Source organism: Bufo gargarizans, chromosome 1, assembly GCF_014858855.1.
Source record: "Bufo gargarizans isolate SCDJY-AF-19 chromosome 1, ASM1485885v1, whole genome shotgun sequence".
Lineage (NCBI taxonomy): Eukaryota > Metazoa > Chordata > Amphibia > Anura > Bufonidae > Bufo > Bufo gargarizans.
The window spans coordinates 243,210,403-243,221,144 of record NC_058080.1 but is presented as its reverse complement, the minus strand read 5'-3'; the positions used below and the strand labels follow the sequence as shown (position 1 = coordinate 243,221,144).

General features: G+C 42.8%; 1 protein-coding gene across 2 annotated transcripts in view; it reads right to left on the bottom strand.

The window, feature by feature from the left end:
* Positions 1–2,123: 2,123 nt before the first annotated feature.
* Positions 2,124–10,742, bottom strand: part of METAP1 (methionyl aminopeptidase 1) — a 38,749-nt gene continuing 30,130 nt past the window's right edge. For both annotated transcript variants that reach the window (XM_044302326.1, XM_044302335.1), the window contains exons 8-11: positions 7,227–7,358; positions 5,334–5,477; positions 4,633–4,698; positions 2,124–3,468 (exon numbers count right to left, since the gene is read on the bottom strand). In XM_044302326.1, the coding sequence (XP_044158261.1) occupies positions 3,308–3,468; positions 4,633–4,698; positions 5,334–5,477; positions 7,227–7,358 (503 nt within the window). In that variant the 3' untranslated portion in view covers positions 2,124–3,307. The remainder of the gene's footprint in view (positions 3,469–4,632; positions 4,699–5,333; positions 5,478–7,226; positions 7,359–10,742) is intronic.

Genomic DNA, 10,742 nt, shown 5'->3' with positions numbered 1-10,742 from the left:
ACGACTGGCGAATTAATTTGACAAGTCATATAGTTCTGGTGCAAATTTTTTTGGGGATCTAAATCTTTCCTTGTGTTGTGGATGTTTTATTAGGATGTGTATTTGATATATTGTGTATTGTCATCATGTCTCTCAGTGTCAGGGTAAACCATTGGAGTGTATATCTTCCCGTGTATGTCCTGTCAAAGCTGCTGGGTGCAGAGGTCTCCGTCGGCAAATGGTCCATGTGCTAAGCACTGGGCTGTGGGCCGGGGGAGACTGATGTGTTCAGCAGAGCAGTGTTTTTTTGGCTGATGTATGGACGCCGGCTAGGGCCCTTGCGCAAGACGCAGATTTATTGGCTTGGCGTGGATGCATTTGTTAAGAGAACAATATATGAAAGGAACGTGCGTTTGTTGTCTCTAGTGCGCCTGATCAGCCACTGGAGATAATGACGCTTGTACTGTAAATAAACATGCATGAGGATCATAGTAACTTTATCTGGCATTGATCACTGAGCAAGGCTGGATAAAGTTTGCTCCAGTGAAAATGGGAGATTATTGTATACATGTGTTTGTTAGCTGGCTAGGTTACTGTAAATGATGGTGTCTTGTCTTCCTATGTTATCACTTCCTGCATCCTTGTCTTGGGCCAGCCCCTTTTACACCCTTTTTGTTAGTAAATAAAAGTGAACACACTGAGCAAGGCAGGGCAGATGCTCAGCAGAACTTGACATGAGAACACCTTTGGCTAACTGCGGTTGAGATTTTTGACTTTCCTTACACAAAGATATTGGAGAGCAGATTACAACTATTTATATTTCTACATCACTTGCATGGTAACATCATGACTACAAGGACCCATTTCAAAGAAGTACATTCTAACAGAATTGCTTTGATAAGAGAGATGACCAAGAACCCAGTGGCCACTGCCTGAGGTTTCAAAGATCCTGTGTGCAGGTGGGATACATTTCCACAAGGTCCACCATCACTGCAACAATCTGGGCTTTATTGCAGAGTGGCCAGAAAGAAGCTTCTCCTCAGCTAAAGACAAAGTTAAATCCTGCTTATAGTTTACATTCAAAAAAAAGATTCTCTAGTCTGATGAAACCAAGATTGAACTTTTTGGTCTCAATTCCAAGCGTCATGTCTGAAGGAAACCAGGCACCGCTCATCAACTGACCAATACCATCTCTACAGTGAAGCATGGTGGTAGCAGCATCTCGATGTGGTGGTGGTGGGGGTGTCTTTTTGGCAGCTGGGACAGGGAGACTGGTCAGAGTTGAGGGAAAGCTGCATGGAGCAAAGTACACAGATCTTGTATGCTCTGGACATCATACTGGCAGAAAATCCACAGCTCCAGCTATGCAAATCTTGTGGCATCATACCCAAGACTGGAGGTTGTAATCACTGGCAGAGGTGCTGCTTTTCAGAATCCTACAAACCAGGGTAACATAGCAAGTGCAGTTGTAATACGGACTGCTGAATACTAAATGTACCTAAATAAATCCTCCTTGTAGCTGCCAAACTGTGCCATAGCTAGTCACATTTACCCATCAGGGTATCAGGAAAGCTTAGTTTGCACAACGTAAAGGTAATACTAAGAGTGGCATTTTCTCAGCAGATTTGTTGACAATTACACAAAAATTCTAAGAGATCTGACCACAAAGTAAATCTAAACAACATACAGTACTCACCTATCTGTGGTGTAAAATTGTTGTCTTGGAGCTTCTCTGGTCCCCTCCTGCAGATCCTTCATCAATAGTAAAAAAGTGGACAACCCCTTTAAGATTTTATGATCTCATGCTGTTGCACACAACCAGTCTCCCGCCGAAGATAGCAGAGAGGGTGAAAAACGGCTAATCTCTGCCTGTAAAGCTTGCAGCAAACCCACATGGTGTTCCAGCTTGCAGGCAGTCCTGCAAGCATATCTAAGAGGGACATTTTATAGGTGTATTTATTTTTTTAATGTGTTTAGTGTCTCTTTAAGGCAGTAGATTGGTACTACAACATACCAGTGCTAGTGTCTTACCATGTGCATATAGTGAATCTATGGGTTCAAATAGTAATCTGCTTATTTAACTTCTGAATAAAGACACAGGGATTGCCCATAAATACAAAGAAGAAACAATACAAACGAATAGATTCAACATTGTCAACATAGTTTAATTTAACAAGAATATTTGGCTGAAAAGCATATCAAAACTTTGGGCAGACAGGTCTTTATGGGTCGAACAAAAACAACAATTCTTTTTGCTAATTGGATGTCTTTTTAGGGAGTCAAAATGTCAGCAGGGACTTGGTCTGGGCACTTGAATAAACAGCCAAATAACTACTTGTGACTAGTGAGGGGAGTCACCTTGGAGAAAGAACATAGTTAAAGATAGGCAAAGACAGAAAAGATACACGTGATTTGGCAAATGGTTATTAATTTTAAGGAACAAAAATCTTGTTGGAATCTAAAGCTTTGCTACTCATCCTGTAAGAACGTGTGTATGCTGCACGGCCACCAGATGTGCAAGTCTTCTTATTATGTATAGTCACGTAAGCATCTACATTATCAGAGCAAATTGCACAAAATGTCCTAAGAGCCTGACTATGGGGAGTGACAAATACAACAGTCATTCAGAAATTCAACCTCCACAATCTCATACTGCAAAGTACTAGTTAGGAACATCAGCTTTCCAAGAGTAAAGGCACCAAGATTACCAAAAGAGGAGAACAATCGGCCAAAGACATTTCAATGCCAGGAATTACCAGTGACTGAGCTACCATGGGTTTGGTTGCCATAAACAAACCTACCAAATCTGTTAAAGTAAAAAACAAAAAACACACACAGTCCAGACATGTATTTGCCCCTTACTCTGTCTGCAGCAGCATAAAGACTGCCAAATTAGAGGAACAGTCCTCGGTCTCGCATTTCAACACAAATGCATAGCTAGAATATACTGAAGAAAAGAAGTCAGCAGCCCAAAACCCCAGCTGTAAAAATACAACCATTATCAGTAGAAAGTCACTTTGGAGGCAACGTGTGTTTCTGTTCATGGAAACTTAGAAGGCAAAGAACAGAAATTTTGAAAGGGGGTTCTTAAAACAGACAGCAATAAAAAGGCAGGAACAAAAAAAATATATATAAAGACCTGTTTTCTCCTTGTTTCAAGAGTTGCTTAACACTAAATTTCAAGCTGTATGGCGTTTTCCTCTATCACAGATATGTAAAGGTGTGATAAAACCCCATGTTTCCTTCAGGCGCTTGTCATGTAAAAACGCACAGCGTAAAGTAGTTGACACACCATTTCTATCAACTAATTAAGACGACAAGGGGGATGCTAAAACATAAAATGAGGACGTCCATTGTGTTCCAATCTCCTGGTCAAGATCTCGCAGCCAGTCTCTGTGACTAAAAGAGTGTGCTCAAACTGAGCTGAACGTTTTCCATCTCTTGTCACTGCAGTCCAACCATCTGGCCAGGTCTCATCTTGCCATCCTCCTGTCAATCAATAGAAGAACATGTGTTGGAAAATTCAGCAGTTCAATAAAAAAAAATATTTAACAGAGTAAGAATAAGTTAAATAGGGAGAAGAGTGAGGAGAAATAGAATCACTTTCACTGGAGATAAAGTTGTACTCGTCTGGTGCTGGACACCATGAATGCCAGAAGCCCCTTTTGACTGTCCACAGGGCATGCACATAGCCGCTCCATTCATTTCAATAGGACTTCTGGAGACAGCCGAGCTATATATGTTGCAGATTTTACAGTAGTGGCAAAGTGGATGGGATTTAATCAAATCTCATCCACAAGCTGTTTGCTCTGTTGGGATCAATATAATGACTTGCCTACTCAGGTCTCTTTCATACCACCTCTTGGATGAATTATTTTCCAACAGTATTAATGTAATACTTTGAAGAGGGGGAGTAGAAGGGAAGGGCTGTGGCCACTGCGCCACCAATGAATATAGTTAATATGCCCGAACACAAATGTAGCTACCTGCTTATGCCGGCCAGATCCCATACCTGGCCTCTATTACTGCGTGCCGTGATCCGCCGCAATTAACCCCTCCCATCCTCCTCCTAGTCTGTTCTCATTGGTGTTCAGCGGCAGCCGCACACAGTGGGAAGGGAGGGACACCTTCTCCACTGTGCCGACTCAGGAGAACATTGTGAGTGCCGAGAGCGGCGCATGCCATGTTCTACTGCGATATGGCGATATAAACAAAATCTCTATCGTTGGCCAGATTTATATCCTTTTTTATCGCATATCGTCTATATCGCCCACCCCTACCCATATACCTATGTTCTAAATAACCTATGATACTAGATGTTTGATCAATTCCTCTGCACTAGCTTTTTAATTAAGAGTATCTATCTTTACCAAACAAACCGAGGGAACATACTAGACCGCAGAGCCCATCGGACAAACTGTCATCTTCTCAGAAAAAATAAATAAAATAAGAACTCCTGATGAAGTGCACACACAGTGCTTGTTAATCCAATTTCCACATAACCAGAAGCAGCCATTCCTGCGTGATCCCTCTTTTAAATATTCTGTACATTTCACGCTTTGTGATATGCTCTCGGTATGAACAAAGCTCACATAGCAGCTGAGGATAAAACCTTGCTAAGCAAAGCCAAAGTGGATAAGCTGTCATTCTTACCTTCACAGATCATTGGCTCGATTGTGAACACATGCCCTGGTTTCACCACACCGACAGCCTTGTTTTCTTAAAAACATAAAATCAGCTCTCAGCACTTTTGAGCAAATGAATCAGACAGTTAAATATGTTAATACTTTAAGGGGGTGTGCGGCTTACAAATTTTATTTTTTATGGTGTAAAATCCTCCCATCCCCTGCCCCTCCTGTTCCCATGCTTCCCAGGTCCCTTGCCGGGCACTACCTCCGGGTCACTCTGGACACAGAAATGTGACTGCTCAGGCAAGTCACAGTTCTCGTGTCCTACCAAACCAGACTTCCATCCTAGGAGAGCAGAAGATCTGGGTATTACAGAAATAATTCAGCCATATTATAGCTTTGGGAAAAGAAGCCGAAGGCCGAATGCACACGGCCGTGTTCTGCAGCCGAGAGTGGTCAGTGGTATGCCGGGCTGGATTCCTGTTCAGAGCAGGAGCGCATGGAGTCATTGGTTGCTATGACGCCGTGCGCTTCATGCCGCCGCTGCTGTACAGTAATACACTATTTTTTAGGACTTTTGCAGGATTTTTATTTGCTGACATTTTCAGTATAATACAGTATATGCAAAAGCCACTTCTTCAGGACTTGGAAGGCCTAGCTGTCATAATCGGCAAAAGTCCTAACAAAGTATGGTTTGACTAGTTTCTGATCCCCCCCAAAACTTACTGGCATAGTGTGGCACATTGGGAGCAGTATGGAATAACCTGTGAATGCCATGTCCACAGTAGCTTCGAACAACAGAGAAGCCATTGGCTTGAGCATGTTTCTGAATAATGTTTCCTAGTTCTCTGTACCGAACACCAGGCTTCACTGGAAATAAAAGCAAAAAAGAAACCATGTTAAAGTGCCATTTTTTTTTTATGTGTAACGGCCGCTATTAAGAATATTTTTGCAATAGACTTTTACATAACATTTTTCTATTAAAAAACTGGCTCTGAAGTTGCCCTACAGTACTAGGGTTGCTAAGGAAAACTAGTCTTCAGTGTTCGGCACAGTGCGGTACTGCTCACAGAAGACCCTTCTGACTTGCTAAAAGTCAGTATTGAACACTGACACGCTGTAACCAACCATCTACTGGGGAGATACAGGACAGAAGAGCTTACCACTTACAGCGCAGATGTCAGGGAGGCAGGGTAGAAGTAGTTTAATAGTATCTAAGATCAGTGAGATCCATGTCTAGGATCTGTGAGCCAGGAGAGTCTTCAGTGTACAGTACTGCGCTGAACACTAAAGATTGGTTTGGGACAACTTTATTGACAGTTTAATAAAAAAAAACAAAAATAAAAAAAAACACACACCTAAAATATATTGTAAAAAAAATTAATAAATAAAAAAGACGTGTGACAAACAGTCTAGAGACAATGTAAAAGTCACAATTAATTTGCATTACTGATATGCATTAAAAGGATGTTCCTGTACAAGCTCATTGCGGATTTAGGTCCAAGACCCAGCCAGCTCCACAGAGTCCTGGTGCCCAGCAGTCACATGACCGCCGCGACTGGAGCAGAGAGCAGCATTGCGCCGTTTTCTGAGCGGTGTGGAAGACAAGGATGGTGAAAAATCTTCCCTGCCTTCTCTATAGGGAGCCCTGCTGTCACTGACGGCATTGTTCCCTGCTACCACAGCTGCAATCTCTAACATGATACCAAACTTATATAGGTTTTTAGGTCATACTCTTTTTGCACAATAAAAAACACTTTTTTTTTTTTTTTACTGTGACCAATAAATATATCTTTAGATTCTCTCTCCCCCCCAATAATAAATCATTGTATATGGGATAACTTTCTAACTATTTTCTGTAAAACCACATACGGTAGGTGGCACTGTAATCATTGGCAGAAGCACCTGAGGCACTACTCAACCAATTAGAGGGGGGGACAAGACAAGCAAGCACTCATCTTTTAATTCAGGGGGGAGGAGCTATTTTTGCTTTTGATCTTTGAAAAAATATTCAATACCAGATCCATTATTCCGGATGATACGGATCCGGAAAAAACATTTTCGTTTGCATACGGCTTGCTGGATCCAGCAGGAAGTTCCGTTGCCGGAACTGCCTGCCGGATCCGAACACCACTAGTGTGAAAGTACCCCAAGTATAGTTTCACACTAGCTGTAAAGTGACCCAGCATACTGTTCCCGCAAGGAAAAGCCTGCCAGAGCTCTCTGGATCCGTAATTGCCCGACACTACTGGAATGCCTGCTGGCCCCATTAACTATAATGTGAACCAGCAGAGATCCGGATGCAATCTGCAAATATGGCAAGAATCGGACAAACAAAAACCGCTGCTAAGCTGTTGGGCAGACCTAAATTTGTTCTGATTTCTAATACTTGGTTGGATGTTATTTTTATTGTCGTATTTTGTAATACTGTAAAATCAAAATGTTTAAAATACTGCCTAATGTGTTAAGAAATTTTGATTAAGTTGAAAAATAATGTATTATAAACAATAAAGCTGGATTTGGGTTTCAGGGCACAGTATAAATCAGATTGTCCCAGGGTTTAGACGGAGAACCTCAAAAATTAAGTAGCAGAGAATACTTTGACATGCAGTCAGTTACCTTCATCAATTGCTTGCATTAGACACTCGAAAGTTGTCTGAACAAGCCGTATTGCGCCCTCATCAACTTCTCCAACATAAAAGGATTCATTAAGATCTCCATGGTAACCATTGTGGTAAACAGTAATGTCCACTGAAAAAGACCGCAAGAATAAAATATTTCAAGTGCTTTTTTATTAACATATACATGTGGCGTAAGCAAAGGGGTTTTCGAGGTTCTCACACTGATAGGTGGGAGTCCAGCACCCTGAACCACTGCTGATCAGCAGTTTGTGAAGACAGTGGTGTTCCTAGGAGCACCACGGCCTTCTCTCTGCTTTTCCTAGGCCAGTGATGTCCCGTTCATCGGTCACGTGGCCAAGGAGCAGCTCAGTCCTATTCAAGTGACTGGGGCTGAGCGCGATACCAATGGCCCCTTTTCAAACAAGCGAATTCCACGCATCGGACTTAAAGCGCGAGTATGCAGCTTCCGTCCTAACCTCCCAGCACTGACGGGGTCGCATTGCATTATATCAATTTATGATGCTATGTTACCCTTAGAGTGCTAGAATGTATTGGATAACACTGACAGCAGTATGTTGTCCTGAGAATAGGTAGTAAAAAAGCCTGGAAACCCCTTTTAAGCTCTGAATTTAGGAAGGGAAATTAAATCTCAATTTCTTAGTCCGTTCTGTTTTTTTGCAGCTTTAATGAGGTCTTAAAACAAAACCATCAATTTTTTTTGTTTGGGTCCACATCCAATCTGCATTTCTTGCAGATTGCACATGGACCCATACATTTCTAGGAGTCCATAAAAAATGCAGACAGCATACAGATGTAATTCGTGTGCTGTCCGCAACCGTGTGGCAGTTTCACAAGTTATAGAACATGTCCTATTCTTGTCCATTTTGAAGACAAGAGTAGGCAGCTCTAAATGTGGCATGCACGTGGCCAGGATCCATATTTTGCAAATCGTCTGTTTGCAGAGTACAAAATACATACAGTCGAGTGCATGAGGCCTTATATACACTCATGTGTACAGCCATAGGAACTGTGTATTGTATACATTGTTACATTAACCCCTGAAAATAAAAGTTGCCATATTTACCATATTTGTCACCCCATAAGACGCACTCCCCCTGCGTCTTATGGGGCGAATGCTGCCATTTTACATTGCAGTCTGCAATGCTGCAGCATCGCAGACCGCGATGTATCACCTGGAGGGGGGAGGGGCCGATGTCATGCAAATGCGGCGGGCCGGTGCGGTCACTGTACTCCGGCCCCGCCACTCACGGCTTTATTGACTAAACCTTTTATATTAATAACCTTAAATTAAGTTCCAATCCCCAGCCCCATTTGTACTACTTACTAAATGTCCTGCAGCAGGAAGAGCAGGGCGGGCGGCCGTAACTCACGTCACGTGCCTGCGCCGCCTACTTTATTCATAAAGTAGGCGACGCAGGCACGTGACGTGACATCAGTGAGTTCCGCCCTGCTCTGCCTGCTACAGGACATTTAGTAAGTAGTACAGATGGGGCTGGGGATCGGAACTTAAATTAAGGTTATTAATATAAAAAGGTTTAGTCAATAAAGCAGTGAGTGAGCGGCGGGGCCGGAGTACAGTGACCACACCGGCCCCTCCTCCCTCCCCGGGTTTAGCTCAGGTATATTAGGGCATCTGTGGATGCCACTATTATGGGGTGGGGGATCTGTGGGTGACACATATATAACAGTGTCACCCACAGACACACCCCCCCCCCCCCCCCCCATAACAGTGCCACCCACAGACACACCCCATAGTAGCGTCATGCACAGACCACCATTAGTTCAAAACCCACCAAACACCTTTTGGTTAAAACTTTTTTTTTCTTTCTTATTTTTCTCCTCAAAAACCTAGGTGCGTCTTATGGGCCGGTGCGCCTTAGAGGGCAAAAAATACGGTACTTTATCTTGACCTCTATCGTTCGCTGGTACAGTGGTGCTTGGCAGTTTGTGAACTCTTTTCTATATTTCTGAATTTGACCTAAAACTATCAGATTTTCACACAAGTCCTAACAGTAGATAAAGATCCAACAAAGAACACACCAAGAGCAAGGTATGTAATAATTCACAAGGTCACAAAGGAACCCAAGGTAACTTCTAAGCAACTAAAAAGGCCTCTCTCACATTAGATAATGTTAATGAGTCCACAGAACAATACTGCTGTGCACAGCATGGTTACAAGGAGAAAGCTGCCCTTCTGCAGTTTGCTAAAGATCATCTGGACAAAGCAGAAGGCTACAGGAACAATGCTTTGTGGATGGATAACACCAAAGAACTTTTTGATTCAAATGAGAAGCATTCAGTTTGGAGGAAGGAAAAGCCTAAAAACCTCATCTGATCTTGAAACTCTGTGGGGTAGTATCATGTTTGGGCCTGTTTTGCTGCATCTGGCCATCAAATTCTAAAGGAAAACATCAGGTTGACTGTCAAGGACTTGACTTTGAAGAGAGCGTGATTCGTGCAGCAGACAACGACTTGGCACACAAGTCGTTCTACCAAAGAATGGTTAAAGAATAAAGTCTTGGCATGACCAGATACTATAAGCTAAGATTCACACACTTGCCAAACTCAGACATGTGATACTGGATTATTTTCCTCAATAAATGAACCACCAAGTCTAACGTTTTCCACTCTTGTTTGATTTGGTTATCTTTACCTATTTTTAAGGCTTGTAGTTTTAGGCAAAATGTATGCAGAAATATAAAAAAATCTGAAGGATTCACAAACTTTCAAGCATCACTGTACATAAGATCTGTAAATGGGTGCAAAGTACCTGTGTATAGAACTTTTTATGTTGGGTACTTGGTACAGAAACAGCAGGGCTGAAGAAACAAAAAAACTGCCAATTACCGTATTTTTTCGTCCCAAATGTGAGGAAAATGCCGGGGCGTCTTATGGGGTGAATACTAATGAGCGCTTCGGGTGCTCTATAGTCAACTCTGCTGTGACTGCACACAGCATGAGGACGTCATCGCTCTGTGAAAAAACCTTAGTTATACTCACGCCTTTCTCCAGCGCCTTTCTCTGCAGGTCTTGTCTTGCTGCTGCTGGTTTACAGGCAGCAGCACTGAGGACAGTGATTGGCGGCAGCAGTCGCATGCCATATACCAGCATCTCACTGCTACTTGCAAACAGTACCAAACCAAGACTGCATAGAAAGGTGCTGGAAAAAGGGGCGAGCATAACATGAGTTTTTATTTTAGGAAAGGGTAAGACTAAGGGCTCTTTCACATCTGCGTTCTTTTCTTCCGGCATAGAGTTCCGTCGTCGGGGCTCTATGCCGGAAGAATACTGATCAGGATTATCCTAATGCATTCTGAATGGACAGTCAGTCCTTCAGGATGCATCAGGATGTCTTCCGTTCCGGAACGGAACGTTTTTTGGCCGCAGCAAATAGCGCAGCATGCTGCGCTTTTTGCTCCGGCCAAAAATCCGGAACACTTGCCGCAAGGCCGGATCCGGAATGAATGCCCATTGAAAGGCCATGATCCGGATC